General features: G+C 36.3%; 1 protein-coding gene across 31 annotated transcripts in view; it reads left to right on the top strand.

The window, feature by feature from the left end:
• LOC120238610 (sarcolemma associated protein) overlaps window positions 1-17,000 on the top strand; it is a 154,233-nt gene that overhangs the window by 110,536 nt on the left and 26,697 nt on the right. For all 31 annotated transcript variants that reach the window (XM_039242409.1, XM_039242426.1, XM_039242416.1 and 28 more), the window contains 3 exons: window positions 6,427-6,486; window positions 12,111-12,191; window positions 12,475-12,534. In XM_039242409.1, coding sequence (XP_039098340.1) covers window positions 6,427-6,486; window positions 12,111-12,191; window positions 12,475-12,534 — 201 coding nt within the window. The remainder of the gene's footprint in view (window positions 1-6,426; window positions 6,487-12,110; window positions 12,192-12,474; window positions 12,535-17,000) is intronic.

Raw genomic sequence — 17,000 nt, forward strand, 5'->3', positions numbered from 1 at the left:
TTAGTCATGCACATTTGGATAGTGTGACTATAAAGAAATGCGAGAAATTAAATACCACAAAGTCAGGATAGTGGTTACCTTAATGGGATTTTAATTGGAAAGGGAAACATGGGAAGCTTTAGGGTGTTGTGTTTGGGTTCTTTCTTTCTTTTGTTTTATTTTTTTCTTTATGAGAGAGAGAGAGAGAAAGTCAGCAGGGGCTGGGCAGAGGGAAAGAGAGAGAGAATCTGAAGCAGGCTCCATGCTCAGCACAATCCCACAACCCTGGGATCCTGACTGTAGCCGAAACCAGGAGTCAGAGACTCCAGACGCCCTTGTGGTTAGGTTCTGTTTCTTGATTTGAGCTGTGGTCATACAGACATTTGCTTTAAAATAAAAAATTTATTAACCTGTACTTTTGTGTTTTGTGTTCCTCTCTGTATGTTATTTCTCACAGTAAATAAGTATGGCTTTAAAATAGGGAAAATGAATAATTATCTCCATAGAGTATCCCTTAAAAGAGGGAGTTCTTTAAAAGTAAGTAAATCCTCTATTTTATCTTTCAGTTGTGCCAGGCCAAATAGTTCTTTCAAGGCCTGCATTTATCATTATACGGGGTTCTCTTCTGAGTCTCTGGTAGCCTCCAACTTTTAGTGTTCCCAAAGAATTGAAGTGTTCACTCCAAGTTTGAGAACCAGGGGCTAGAAACTTTTTTTTTTAAACAGTGTTCTTTTCAGGGTGCCTGAGTGACTAGTTGGTTGAGCGTTGTACCCTTGATTTCAGCTCAGATCACGATCTCACAGATCGTGGGATTGAGCCGCGCATTGCTGAGTGCAGAGCTGGCTTGGGATTCTCTCTCCCTCTCTGCCCCTTCCCTACTCACACACACTCTCTCTCTCTCTCAGAATAAATAAATAAGCATTAAAACAAAACAGTATCCCTTTCCTCAATTATTTGATTATAAGCCATTAATGACTCACCAGATTTGATCATCTACCCTTAAATATTTCAATAGTGACAATAGCAGCAGATTATTATTTAGCACTTTAATACTAGTACTGTGCAAAACTTTTTGCATATTTAATTCTTAGTTTTTTAGAATGATAAAAACATCCAAATAACTTTTCTAAGTTTGATCCCTTTAAAAATAGATATTCAAATCATTCATTCAGCAAATATTTATTAAGCATCTATTATGTATATACCAGGCATTATTTTAGCTGTTGGGGGTACAAAAATGAACAAGACAAAGAAAGATTTGCCTTCAAGGAGTTTACATTCTCTGGAGGAGACAAAAACTAATAAACTAATAACATGTCAAGTAGTGATGGGTCCACTGAAGAAAAATGAAAGAATATAAGACAGTAGGTAGTAACAAAGGTAGCATGTGGAATTTGAACAGATTTGGGACTAAGCCAAGTGAGGTGTACATGTATCTGGGGAAAGAGTGTGTGAGAGAGAAACTGTGTGAAAACTAGAACTGGTCTGAATTTGGGGTTTTAGAACAATGAAAATATTTGCTTGGTTGCTTGCTTGCTTGCTTGCTTCCTTTCTTTCCTTTCTTTCTTGTAAAGGGCCAGGTAGTAAATATTTTAGGCTTTGCAGGCTATAAATTCTCTTTTGCAACTACTAAACTCTGCCATTTTAGTGGAAAGCAGCTAAGGACAGTATGTACATGAATGCACCTGTCTTTGTTCCTCTAAAACCTTATTTACCCAACAGGCAGCAGACTGCATTGGGCCCTGTGGAGCTTTAGTTGGCTGACCCCTGGGCTAGATAATATAGACTTTGTAAGTCATGGTAGGGACTTCAGATTTTGTTCTAAGGGTGAGCATTTTTAGCAACAAATTACTCTTAATGTATGTTTATGATTTTTTAAACAAGGTTCTACCTAGATCTTCAACATACTAGAGACAGATTGAAATGACTTTCAAAGTCTGCATTTATATTATTTTATTATTTTGCTATATTCATGTGGCCGCATTTGTGGAACCTGTTTTATATGTCAGAATTGTGTTGGGAATTAATTTACTGATGAGATACCCTCCTGTTTTCACTAGACTCTCATTTCCTATATTGATCACATTTACCTTGGTAATCCATGAGGAGTACTTAGTCTTGTACCTGGCACATGGTAAATATTTGAAGTAATGAGTGTATTCCTCAAAGAGTTCATAGTCTGTTGGGAAAGGTAGACATCAGTATAGCTTATTAGAGACGTGAAGCATGGGCTACAGATGAGGAGTGAGATGCCAAATCCGTCCAAGAGAAAGGAAGAGAAAATAAATTCTAGTTTAGACATGGTGAGATTACGTTCTCATGGGATTACTGGGTGAAGATGTTTGGGAAGTAGTTAGACAATCATTCGTGTTCTGGGTCCTACGAGAGAGTTAGACTAGGCATCAACATTTAGAAGTTATGCAAATACTGCAGGTAGTTCATGCTATTTAAAATGAATTTGTTGTTGACAGAGATCTTGAAGATTAACACTTTTTTTTTGGTAGAAGTAAAAAATTTTCCACCACCTTTATAAATATAGACAGTGCTGCATTGTTGAAAATCTGTACAATTGTCGTTTTCCAGAGTAATACATAAAATAGGGGCTGTGGGATCAAAGGACATATGCTTTCAGCATCTGCATAGGTGCTGTCAAAACTGCCCTCTAAAAATAAAATGATACCAATTTACACTCCCACCAGAAAGACACAAGGTTATTGTTTTACACACCCCTCCTGGTACTGAATGTTTGCTGAACTGATAAGTGCATAATGCCATAGTATTGTTTCAGTGGATAGACCATGAATTCCACATGTTTGCTGGGCATTTGTTTTTCTGGGCCTGTGAATTACATATTGTTATTCTTTGCCCCTTTTCTATTGTGGTGTTTGACTTTTCTTACTCATTTCCAAAGTGCCTCACATTTTTGCTTGCCATCCCCATACTCCCTTTCTTTCTTCCATGCTTTATTTTTATACATTGCCTCCATCTGACATACTACTTGTTTATTTCTTTATCATCTCTCCCTCTTCACCCCATTAGAATGTATGAATAATACATAATAATAATAATAACCTTTTATTATATTTAATAGGTTATTATTTATTTAATAATAGCCTATTATTTATTATAATAATAAATAATAACCTTTTATCTGTTAATTTTTCACATATCTTCTCCGTGTCTGTCATCAGCCCATTACCTGTGTTTTAGTGAGTGGTCATACAGAAAATTTTAATCTTTATGAAGGCAAATCTGTCTGTGCTTTCACATATGGCTTTTGTGCTCTGCATTATTATGCTTAAGGCTTTTTTTTTTTTAACCTTTGAACCCATTCACCCATTCCTCTCACCCCCATCCCTCCTGCCTTGCAACAACCAATCTGTTCGCTTATCTGTGAACTTGTGTTTTTCTTTAATTTCCACATGTAAATGGGATCATATGGTATTTATCTTTCTCTGTCTGACTTTATGTTACTTAGTATAATACCCTCAAGGTCCATCCATGTTATCCTAAAAGGCAAGATTTCATTACTTTTTAATGGCTGAGTAATATTCCTTTGTGTGTATTTGTGCACACACACACACACACACCACATTTTCTTTTTTTTTTTTTTAATTTTTTTCAATGCTTTATTTCTGAGAGAGAGAGAGGGAGAGAGAGAGACAGCGTGAGCAGGAGAGGGTCAGAGAGAGGGAGGCACAGAATCTGAAACAGCCTCCAGGCTCTGAGCTCGCTGTTAGCACGGAGCCCGATGCAGGGCTCGAACCCACGAACCGTGAGATCATGACCTGAGCCAAAGTCGGATGCTTAACCAACTGAGCCACACAGGCGCCCTGACATTTTCTTTATCCATTCATGCATCAGTGGATGCTTAGGTTGCTTCCATATCTTGGCTGTTATAAATAATGCTGCAATGAACATGGAGGTGCATATATCTTTTTGAGTTAGTGTTGGAAGAGAAAGTAGAGGAAATATTCCAGAATATATAATAAAAAAGGGGGAAGATCTAACATCTGAATAACAAGATTTCTAGAGTAGAGTAAGGGAGAGAGTGGGAGAAGAAGAATGAAAAAGAGAATTTGTCAGTGAAATAGAATAGATGGTAATTCCCTGGAATTGAAGATATGAGCTGCTAAACTGAAAGGATGCACTGAATGCTCAACACTAGATTTTTTTTAATATTTATTGAGAGAGAGAGAGAGAGAGTCTGAGAGAGAGAGGAGAGAAAGAATCCCAAGCAGTCTCTGTGCTGACAGCGCACATGTGGCTCAATCTCATGAATGGTGAGATCATGACCTGAGCCGATTATCAAGAGTCAGACACTTAACCGACTGAGCCACCCATGCACCCTAACACAATATTCTTTTCTCTCCTCCCCTCCCCTCCCCTCCCCTCCTCTCCTCTCTTTTTTCTTTTCTTTTCTTTTCTTTTCTTTTCTTTTCTTTTCTTTTCTTTTCTTCTCTTTTCATGTTTATTCATTTTTGAGAGAGAAAGAGAGAGAGAGAGAGGCAGTGAGTAAGGGAGGGGCAGAGAGAGAGGGAGACACAAAATCCAAACCAGCCTCTAGGCTCTGAGCTGTAAGCACAGAGCCTGATGTGGGGCTCAAACACAGACTTGCAAGATCATGGACCTGAGCCAAAGTCAGACACATAACCAACTGAGCCACCCATGCACCCCATTATTCCAGTATACTTTAAAAGAGCACACACTCTAAGCCAGACACAGAAATTCACATACTTTATGATAGTATTAAATGAAGTATCCAGAATAGGAATTCATAGAGACAGAAAGCAATTCAGTGATGGCTGAGACAGGGAAGGGAGGATGGGAAGTAAACTTTTAGCGAGTATGAGGTTTCCTTTTGGGGCAGTGAAAATGTTTTGTAACTAGATGGAGGTAGTGGTTGCATAACTTTGTGAATGTACTATATGCCCCTGAATAATCATAAAATGATTACTTTATGTTATGTGAATTTCACCTCAAAAAAAAAGAGATCATGTTCTGAGTATATGAAATATAAGAACACCGGGGATAAAGAGAAGATTCTGAAAATTGGCAGAGAGAAACAAAGGACCTCATACTCTGTTAGTCATAACATAAAGTAAATTATAATATGGCAATAAATACACTTCTGTAATCTAAATGGCTTAATTCAACAAGTATTTTTTTTCCACTCATGCTACATGTATATGGTGAAGTAGAACACTGTTCTGTATTGTTACTCAGGAATCTAAGTTAAGTTGTTGCCTTTTTTTTTTTTTTTCTCCCCTTTGAGAGACAGGGAAGCATGAGCTGGGGAGAGGGAGAAAGGGAGAATGGGAGACTCTCAAGCAGGCCCTGTACTCAGCACAGAGCCCAACGTGGGGCTCAAGCCCACGACCAAGGGATCGTGACCTAAGCCCAGATCAAGAATTCAATGCTCAGTGGACTGGACTGAGCCATCAAGGCCCCCAAAAAGTTGTTCCTTCTTCAAAAAAAAAAAAAAATGTTGCTTCTAGGAAGTGAATTTCAAGAATGGAGTACAAGAGGAAAGAAGATGGGTAGGACAGCTTACATTATACATCTTGTAGGATCCAAATCTGTTACTTTGACTTAAAAAAAAATTTTTTTTTAAGGATGCAGGGGCAAACACTGCCATGTATGGCAAGAAGCCTGTGCAAAATTATTAAAAGGAGCTGTGGGCTTTGGAGGTTATAGTAACCTTGGAACAGTTTTAGCAGTTGAATGGTGGGTGTAGAGACCAAGCCACATTGGATTTGAAGAGTGAAAGAATAGAGAAATGACTTCACATACTGCAAATGTGTAAATTCAAGGAGAGCAGCTGACATACAGGATTCAATAATGGGGGGTGTAGAATAGATATCATTCTCAGTGAAACAGAGAATATGAAAATCTGAATTTAAATAAATTATGAAGAAGCTACGTTTCATACATTTACAGAGAATCACCTATAAAACAAAACAAAACAGTAAAATCTTTAAATAATTGGCTCGTCTTTGTTTTACTGAAGCATGTCCTATATGCATCTAAGCTGAATTGTATCAATGGGGACACTATTCACATAACATAATTCATACTACTTCTTTATTTAACTATTACTTTCTCAGAATTCCTTTATTTCAACTTTATATCCTTGATTTAAAGAGGATTTATTTGTTATGAGTCCTTTTTAAAAAGGCCTAGGCTTTTTAGCTAAGGTAAAAACTAATGAAAATAAAAGACAAATTGCCCCCCTGCCCCTAGATTTCCGTATTAATCTGACTGCACTATTATAATTATAGTTTGAGTTTTCTTAGTTCTCCTACCAGCTTCAGGTTTTTGTATAAGCCTAGTCATGGGAGTAATATTATCATCTTTAAATTTGGTCATGGAATGTGTTACCCTGCCCCGCTCAGGGAAAGGCTACTCAGTTTGGGCTTGGATAGTAACGTTTATTTTCTTTGGCAGAGAAGCTGATCGTCGAGGGGCATCTAACCAAAGTGGTAGAAGAAACAAAGCTTTCAAAAGGTTCGTTTTCTGTGAGTTCTCTGTGGGTTTTAACAATTCTTTTGGGTAATGGAGGTTGGTGTACATTTCCAAGGTCATAGTATTTTAACCATCAACTTATTTCTTATAGCTCACCAAATGACAATCCAGTAATGGTATCATAAAATATAAAATAGTTGGAGTTCTGTTGTAAGAAGGATATCTTAATGGGAAAGTTTCTTTTTAATTTTTAAATGGGCATATATGTGTGGGTTTTTTAAACATTTGAAATAGATTCTTTAGGTATTAAAAGATTTGTTCTGATCTGTCTCTCTTCTAGCATTATTTTCAGGTTTTGTGTTTGATATTTGTTACATTTGATATAAAATTTTAATTAAACACAATGTAAATCTTTTAATTAAACAAAATGTAAAACAGGTGAAAAATGCTTGCAGTTCTCTTTCTGTAATTATTATACCTTTAACATTCCTTATGAAATTTAATATTTTGTTAATTTCTGGCAACTCAATTTGATTTAAGCAAAAGTGGTTATGTAGCATCGCCTTGTATTTTATGATGAGAGTCTTATAAATTGAAATAGTTTATTCTATTAATTCTCTTCTGTTACAGTTGTCAGAGAAGAAAAGTGAGTTTTAAAGTATTGTCAAGTCACTTTCATGCATTAGGGAAATTGGTCAAATAAATTTGGTATGATATGCTCATTATCATTTTAGGATTTTCATCAGAAGGTACCAGTATAAAATTTATAACTAGAGTCACAATCTTTTTGGTCAGTTAAAACAATGAGTGATAAAAGTTTGAAATACTCTATTTCAGTACATTTTGTTTCATGAGAGCAACTGGATTCATTTCAGCTTTTAAAAATATTTAAAAAAAGAATGTTATTTCAAGTATCCGGTGGCTTCCATTCTGAATTTCGTGCACGGCAGATGCCATATTTGGGGAAAGAATGCATAGAATATGCATCACTAATATTGTTCTGGCAAACAGGCATTGGGTTTCAGAGCAATGGACTATTTTTAGTACATGTGGCAATTTATTTCATCTTATTAAAGTGAGATGAGAACAGACTTCAACATAGCTTTTACTTCACCACCGAAGCACCTAATCAAATGAGCTGAAGAGCCAGCACTCTGAAGTGGAAGGAGAGCCTTAGGGAGAAACAAAGCTCAGTGCTCTTAATTAAAGAAAAGTATCTTGCTATAGTGCTTCTATTTAATGCATTTTGAGTTAGAATATATTTGCTTGAAATTATGCGATGTAATTGTTGAAAAAGATTGTGCCACCTTACTAATTTGGTTTTGAAACCTGGCCATAAAATATGTGTTAAAGGCTTTAAAGAGCATGCATTTTGATCCAGCAATCCCACTCCTGAGTTATTATGTTAAGGAACAAATTGGACAAATATGCAAGGGTATTTATATCAATGTTTTAAAAGCGAAAAGAGGAAAACGTAAGTGTCCAATAATAAGGACATTTATTAATTATAGCAAGTAAGTCCACACAAGTGAATAAAATACATCCATTAAAATTAATAATACAGATACAAGTTTTACATACCCAGAGATTTTTTTTTTGTCAGCAGCCAACATGTTACAAGCATTTCTCTGTGCAGAGGAACACTAATTCTTGTAACAAACTAGATAAAATAAGTTACAAATTAAACGTTTCATATCTGGCTATAAAATATTTCTTTTGGATTTGGCTAAATTGTTTTATTTAAAAATTTTTTAATGTTTTTTTTTTTATTTATTTCTGAGAGAGAGAGAAAGACAGCGTGAGCAGAGGAGGGTCAGAGAGAGAGGGAGACAAAGAATCTGAAACAGTCTCCAGGCTCTGAGCTGGCTGTCAGCACAGAGCCCAACGTGGGACTCGAAACCACGAACCGTGAGATCATGACCCGAGCCGAAGTTGGATGCTTAACCGACTGAGCCACCCAGGTGCCCTCTAAATTGTTTTATTTTAAAATGCTCTCATCAGTGACATTTTTTATAGGATTTTTCTTCATTGAAAATATTGGTTGTCGGGCACCTGGATAGCTTGTCAGTTAAGCGGTTAAGCGTCTGACTTCAGCTCAGGTCTTGATCTCACGATTCATGGGTCAAGCCCTGCATCTGGCTCTGGGCTGACAGCTCAGTCTGGAGCCTGCTTCGGATTCGGTGTCTCCTCTCTCTGTGCTCCTCACCTGCTTGTGATCTGTCTCTTTCTGTCTGTCTCTCAAATAAAAACGTTAAAAAAAGGAAAATATCAATTGTTAGAAATTGCTAATTACCAGCAGTTACAAGTCTTAGTGTTTCCTTCAGATATTTCATCTAATACAAAATATAATCATAGGTTACATGTGCTTTCTATTTAAACCCTAACTCAATGTATAGTCATTGTATGTTTACTGTGGCCTGAGGGTGGAGGTAGAAAAATACTAGTAGATGAAACAGGTGGCTTCAACCCTAGGTTCTGCCACTAACTAGCTATATGCAACGTATTAAACTTCAGTTTCCTCATTTGTAGAATAGAATTGACAGTATTTAACTGTGGGAATTTAATGAAATATTGCTAACAAAGCTAGGGACATTGTTCTGGTATTCAACAAATGTTTAGTTCTCATTTCCCTTCTTGCTTTGTTTCCAACTAATGGTTCTGTTGGTGTAGGAAGTGGTCTGTGGCCAGTATATTTGTTTCACCCATCCATCATATGTCTTCTCAGAGATACAGTGAAAATAGTCACCTTGTAGGCTTTCCAGTTTGGAAACAGTTTTGATAATGATGTTGGTAGCTATTCTTCTATTTTCTTTTATATATTATTGGTGTGTATCTTAATGATTAAGTACTGCACAGAAAATCAACCAGTAAGGAGGTTTTTCTTTCTTTTTTAAAGTTTATTTATCTTGAGAGAGTGAGGGAGGGACAGAAAGACATAATATCATGACCTGAGCTGAAGCCAAGAGGCAACCAACTGAGACTCTCAGGTGCCCCAGGACTTTTTAATACTAGAAAGTTGGGTACTGCTTCATAGCTAAGGAATGTATTTTATTTTTTTAATATGTTTTAAGATATTTATTTGTTTATTTATTTATTTGAAGGAGAGAAAGAGCATGAGCAGGGGAAGAGCAGAGAGAAAGGGAGACACAGAATCCAAAGCAGGCTCCAGGCTTGAGCTGTCAGCCCAGAGCCCTACACGGGGCTTGAACTCACAGACTGTGAGATCATGACCTAAGCTGAAGTTGGACACTTAACCAACTTAGCCACCCAGGTGCCCCAAGAATGGATGTTTTAAAAAGAAGGAGATACTCTACTTCTCTTTTGTTGTGTCCTGTGTTTGATTCGTAAATAGATTTGGTTTGCTTCCATATAATAATGTAATATCAGGACATAACAGTGATGGACCATGATTTGACTTGCTCACAACTTTGTCTTCTTATTCAAAGTAGATTTGTGCCTTCAGACAGCCTCTTTTTGGAGTACCTACTATGCACCGTGTACCGTTTTCTGCACTGGGGAGATAGCACTTAACAAAACAGACCAAAATCTCTGCCCTCATGGAACTTAATATTCTACTAAGATCTTAATGGAAGATTTGGTCCCACCTTTAATTTTACCTTCCTGGCTAATACTTTAATATAAAATAAAGTTCCTTCTAAGCCAAAAGAATACTTTTGAAAATATGTTCTTTGTGGTTTTCCTCAATATCTTGATCACAAAGTTGCCAAGAATTTTAAAATCAGAAGAGAGTCACTTTTCTATTCTATGACAGTGGTTCCTGTTCTGTGTATAGATTAGATGTATTAGCCTGCCTTGTTTGAGATTGTAACTTGGTCATTAAAACAGGGAATATTCAGAAATGTCTGATTATAGCACACTGAATGCACCAGAGGTCATGGATTGGATTCCCATGGGCCTCTGTTGTAAGTGACTTCACTTCTAATCTAAGCTCTGTGTCTCTCAGCAATTGGCCTTGGACTAGAAATGGTGGTGAGAAAAGAAGCAAGAGGCTTCTTGCAATCTATTGCCTATTTCACAAATTAAGCTACAAATTCTAGGGATGTTCTTAATGGAATACACATAATAACTTATATTCTAATATTTATTAAATATATTTTAATATTAATAGTTTTAGATATGTTTCTGATTACTTTAAAAATGGAAAATATCTTGATTTAGTTGATTATAAAAAATTTTTGTTAAAAATTTATAAATTAAATTATAAATTTTTTATTTATTTGAAAAATAAATTTTTCAAACAATGTATGACAATATGAAGCTAGAAAGTAAATATCTGCCATGTCCCTACCTTCAGATATGATCATAGGTATCTCTGTTGTAGATCCTTCTAGACTTCAATAAATATGTACAACTGAAAATTCATAGCTAAATGTATAGCTATTTTCTGTCTAAATGCGGTCGTATTATGCATATTGTTCTCTAGCAACCTTTAGTTTTACTTAATAGGAATATATCTTGAATGTTTTCCATTCAATGATGAACACTGCTGCAGTAAACATCCTTATAATACTATATGGAGTCTTTTTTCCTAAGGAAAAATACTAGAAGTAGATATGCACATTTAGATATTTGGTATGTATTACCACAAACAGTATAGCCAATCATATAACATTATAAAAAATAATCATATGCCCAGGGAATTTATAATCTAACTAAAGAAATAAGATACATATATACACAGAGAATGATATAAAATAGAACATGATTAATTACAAAATTGTAGGACACAGAGAAGATGCAGTAAAAAAGAGCAGCATGATGGAGAAATGAAGACTTTCTTAGAGGTGTTGGGGCTTAAGCTGCATCTTAATGAATAGGCCAAGTAGAATGGTCATTGAGTTTAGCAAAATATCAACTCAAGCAGAGTTGGAGATCATAGTGAACTTGCATGTCTCAGCCCTGTAAAGAAGCTAGCCTGACTGAAACAGAGCTCATGTGTGGATTAATGCAGGGACCAAATTATAGCTAAGTCCTGGAATATAAAGCTTGGCCGAGGCCTTGTGGAGAATGGGGAAATGACCATCTCTATAAATTCTATTATAATGCATGCCATAGAACATGCAGAAGTGCCATTATAGGTAAGGATCTATAGTGTAATTAATTGCTGACCATCTTTAACAAAATTGTTGGGCTTATAGTTAGGATTTTTGAGAGCAACTTATTGGAATCGGGGCCTGGATGTCTTCATTGGATCAGGCAGCACACCACTTGCAAATAATCCCAAAGCTTAGTATAACTATTGCTAAGGCAACCTAACTAGTGTTTTTATATAAGAGAGCCATTTCCTTTCATCATCTTCAAACAATGTCCACATTGTCCTGGAATTTTGCTATATTTGTTGCAGTTCTCTAAATACTTTAGCAAAGCTTGCTTCATTTTTGTTTCTAGTTGGCCAGTGGACAGCCTTGACAAAAGCCGCAGCCCTCTGCACAGCAGACATGATCCACAATATAATTTAATATGAGCCACATGTAATAACCAGCATTCCATTTTGGAGTAGAGTGGTAAAGAAGTAAGAGATTTAGTGACCTCAGTTAATTTTAAAAGTATTTTGCACTATCAGTAGATTTAGAGCACTCAAAACCTAAGGTGGTTTTACTGATACAGTTGTAATGAGATTCTACTTTTATTTTTTTTCTTGGTAGAAAACCAGGCAAGAGCAAAGGAATCTGATTTGTCGGATACTCTGAGTCCAAGCAAGGAAAAGAGTAGTGACGACACTACAGGTGAGTTGTAACCTAGTATTTGCAAATCTACAGATGTTATTGTTACTGGCTGAGCAGTGTAGGTATGCAGGTTAATGTGAGTGTATATTTCAAAGTTTGTGTTTGGGGGAAAAAGCAGCCTCCTTCCATTTATGGAGATAATCCTTTGAATCTTGGATATGTTGTTAAAATTACTTTCACCTATCCAAATATAATACCTGTATAAATTTCACTTGTTTATTTTGATAATGATAGCTTAATGATAGAGCTGATTGCTGTTTGTAATTATCTTTTTCCCCTGCAGACGCCCAAATGGATGAGCAAGACCTAAATGAACCTCTTGCTAAAGTGTCCCTATTAAAAGGTACTTCAACATGTTTTTACAACACTTTAAATCAGGGCATCAGATTCACCACAAAATCGTATGTATTATGTGAAGTTTTAAGTTTAGTTAAAAGATTAAGATAGGGTCTTTAAGGTAGCAGGAACTAAAATTTAAAATGTTGGTGTTCATGCCAATGCTTCAAATAAAATATTTCTATTGTAAAATAATTTAGATCAATCAAGGTTATGAAGGGCAGAGTAGTAAGTGGTAGAATATGAAATGCAGCTGTAGGTTTTTTGTGTTTACCTTGATATCGCTCATAGAAGCTCATTACCACTTTTAACATAAATTAGAAAAAGACAATAATAATGTTCTTGAAATAATTACCTGTTTGCTCTATCGTCATATGGTAGCAGTTGTAAATTTCCTCATTTTCTGGTCTTCCTTATCCTCCAGTAAACATCCCTAGGTTCTTAGGGCCCTCTTCTAGAAATTTTAGGTAGGGCTAAGATAAGCAGTGCATGTAATAAACTTTCACTTGTAATCACTTCTAAATGAGAGCTACATTTGTTTCTTGATATTTACTTATTTAGACTGATAATAATAGTAAATAAGTCAATATTTATAGAAGTGTTTTTAAAATAAAGTGCCTTGGGTGGCCTACTGATAAATTTGTGATTGTCACCATTGAGTCTCTTTTATATTGCCTTTTGTACACAGGACAAGTTAATATAGAAGTTCAGCCCAGTGGGTTAAACATGCTGGTAGCAATGGAATAACACTGGGCAACTGTCTGGAATTAGCAAAAACAGCCTGTGGAAGTTTCTCTGTGTAGAGATAGATGCCTATGCTTCTGGCTGGGCTTTTAAGGAATCTCAGTCTAGAACCTGGGTTTTGGATTATATGAGGAAGACTTAGTTTCACCCTGCATGACCATGCTGTTGACCTACTTGTCAGTGATGGGAATTAGCAAGAGATTATTACCCAGATTCTCTTAGAGGTCCTTAATCTGGGCATCCTGGCCTTTCTTCTTCATCCTGGATACTGAAGCTTGCATGGCTGAGTTACCTCTGACTGAATTCCATTACTAAGGGAAGCTCTGAGGATCACTGGACCAATTACAGCACAGTTGTCAGCCTGCCTTTTAGTACAGTCATAGTTTCCAGTACTTTCCTAGCCCTCTTACTGGTCTGCACTCTTCCCAGGTGACCTTTGGTGTTGATGAGGCATGATTTTTACCCACCCTAGTGTTGTAGTAGTAAGTCTCAGTTAATGTTTGCCTAGTCTAAAAATCTCATCTTGGAGCATTTCTAATTCTTCTCAGAGATGTAGTACTGTTGCTGTATAAACTGTTACTGATGCTCAAAAACTGTCAGAACCCCTGGGTCTTTGTGGGAACATAGAGAAACAAGAGTAATGAGCACCTGTCATACAAAAGTAGCTATTTTATGGTCTTTTTTACTATAGAAATCTGCCAGAAATCTTTTCAGCAGCCGAGTGCAGATTGATTTATAAGTAACATTTATGCTTGTGTTAATTATATTCAGTGGTTACAAGTGCTCTTGTGATTTTATGTGTCTGTCTGTTTTAGATTTTATTTTTATCCCATTGCATACCGCAATGCCAGATGTTCAGTTATTTGTTGAATGAATTGATAATAGACCTCTTACATCAAAGTTATAAAACCATAAGAGCATTAGGAAAGTAACACACTCTACCCAAGAAGTTGAGTCAGAGAGCTGTGGGTTCAATCCTAGCTCTGCCATTTATTTGTAACCTGTCCTTAGGCAAATTGTTTAACCCCTCTGTGCCTCCGTTTTTTGTTTGTTTTTTTATTTTTTCATTTGTCAGTGAGACTTATTGTGAGAATTAAATGATATAATGCAGGTAGATCACTCACCATGGTGCTGGGAACATAACCTGTTAAGCATCATAATGGAGACACTGTTAAAAATGATGTTGGTGGGGCCCCTGGGTGGCTCAGTCGGTTGAGCGTCCGACTTTCGCTTAGGTCATGATCTCGCAATTCGTGGGTTCGAGCCCGCTTCGGGCTCTGTGCTGACTGCCAGCTCAGAGCCTGGAGCCTATTTCGGAGTCTGTGTCTCCCTCTCTCTCTGATCCTCCCCTGCTCATGCTGTCTCTCTCTCTCCTAGAAATAAATAAAAAATTTAAAAAAAAATCATGTTGGTGATTGATAAAAGCAGACCTATGTGTTAAAGAGTAACTTTTCATTAATTGAATAAGATTATGGGGTTTAAAAACTATACTTCTTACTATATCTTTTAGGGGAAAGCAGTTGGTAGAAAAGCCTAAATGGTTGTTTTTCCATTGTTTTTCTTTTGTAAGAATTGTATAATGTCTTGAAAATAATATATTCACTGGCACCTATTAGAAACACTTAGATTATGGTTGATTGTGTGTGGTGATGCTTTGTAATCTCTATAATTAGGTTCAGTAGACTGATAGAACTTTTCTCTTAAATGAAGAATATCAATTATTAGGCCACAGGATTAACATTGAGAGTTGTACAAAGTAGCCCCTTTATTCTCCTCATTGAAACCCTGTGCCTAACTTCTTGAACCACTGTTTTTAAATTTTATTCTTTCCCTTCTAAAAAAAAAAGGGGGGGGGCAATCTTGATTTAGAATTATATTGTGCTACCTTTCATGTTCATCACCTAGGATTAGGAAGAGAATCTGAAATAGATTGAATATTCACCATGAGATATAAATAAAATGATGATAGCAGTAGTGCCTTTTTCCTGAAATATTATTTTCAACCAATTTATGCCATTTCTGAAGGACAAATAAAGATGTGGCTTGAACCACAAGCTCCTGTGTATTTAATCATTTCCCCCAAGAAGGTAGAAGAAAACCAGAATTCAATGTAACTAGTATCTAAAGCAAGTTTGTTCTATTTAAGGAACTATGCCAGGGACTTCAGTGGTTTTGAGCTCTGATAAGACTGTCCTTGGGGTTAGAGGAATTTCTAGTCCGATTGGTGGTAGGCGAGGTATAGATAATAAGCTGCTTCCTGGTGGTTGTAGTCATTAGCAGTTCAAGAACAGAGAAAGACTGGGCAGGATTTTTGTTTCTTTTCGTTTATCTGGGAAGATGGGCAGGAAAGGCAATTTGAGCCTCATGAAAGATGTATCATTTGAGATGACCCTGAAAGTGTGTCATTCCATGTATGGCCTATTCAGTGACAAAAACTCAATCCTGAACCTCGTTGGGATTCTAGATCCAACTGCCAACTTGCAGGATGTGTAAAAAACTAGGGACATATCTAAATGATGTTGTGGGGATACAACAGTGAACTTCAGAATGTGGAGAATTTTCTAGGGTGCACAAAAAAGTAAATTGCAGGGTTTGTGGGAAAAGAGGAAAGGAGGATGGGGAAGCCTATAAGTTAAAAGAGATTTAAGAGATATGTCAACTAAATGCAGTGTATGAGCCTTGTTTAGAACTTCATACAGTCCAACTCAAAAAGAATTTGAGACAGTGGTAAAACTTTAATACTGACTCGATACTTGATATTAAGGAATTCCTCGTTATTTGCAGCGTGATAATAGCATCACAGTTATTTATTTTTTTGTTTTTCTTTTAGAGATCTTTTTTGTTTTTCTTATCTATCTAGATATAGATAGATTTTTTTAAGTGGGTTTGATTATAAGAAGTAAAGATCGAGATACCTTCTTAGACAAAGGGAATATTAAAAACTACAAGCCAGATAATATTGGTTGAGTTTGACAAGTACAATTAAAGTTTGTTCACATAATCATTTGAGTATTTTGTAGATTGCGGTGATTCTTTTTGACAGAATTCTATAGCTTCTGAGTGCACAAATGATCTGATTAGGCCTATATTTTGGGGCAGTTTGTTGGATGAACTGGAATAGGTAGAGGCCGGAGGTAAGGCAGCCAGTTGGGAGGCTTAGGTAATCACTGAGAGTTTGAACTAGGATGCCTGCTGTGGAAATTTAAACAAAAGAACAAAATCCAGTTTGGGTCCCTGTTGTTCTGGTCTTATCATCTTCTTTTCAGTAATCTTCTCTTGAATCGGTAGTCCTAAATAACTGAATATGAGAGATAAATGAAAGTTAGATATAATTCCAGCATTTGACCCCCGAGTTACTCAAAGGATGGTAGTGTTATTAACAAGAATATTATTTCTGGAAGAAGAGATGTCCTCTGGGGAAAGTGATGGTTTAAGTTTGGCACACTGTTGAACAGAAAGGGTGACCTGAATGTAGATTCTGGTTTGCATGGAACCATTTCTGCCCAGCACAATTATTAAAAGTGCTTCCTTTCACATTCAAAGGTATCCCAGTTTTTGTATTGTCAACCTAGGAACCAGAAATGGAGTTGAAAGTACAAGACACAAAGACTAGAAAGTCATTTACATTTATTTCTGAGATATTTATTGACCCAGGAGATAGAGAGATAAGACACATGAGGCTGCAGCCTGAAGAAAAGAGATATGTTGATAGTTTAGAAAATGTTTTAA

Source organism: Hyaena hyaena, unplaced genomic scaffold, assembly GCF_003009895.1.
Source record: "Hyaena hyaena isolate Hyena2069 unplaced genomic scaffold, ASM300989v1 scaffold_212, whole genome shotgun sequence".
Classification (NCBI taxonomy): domain Eukaryota; kingdom Metazoa; phylum Chordata; class Mammalia; order Carnivora; family Hyaenidae; genus Hyaena; species Hyaena hyaena.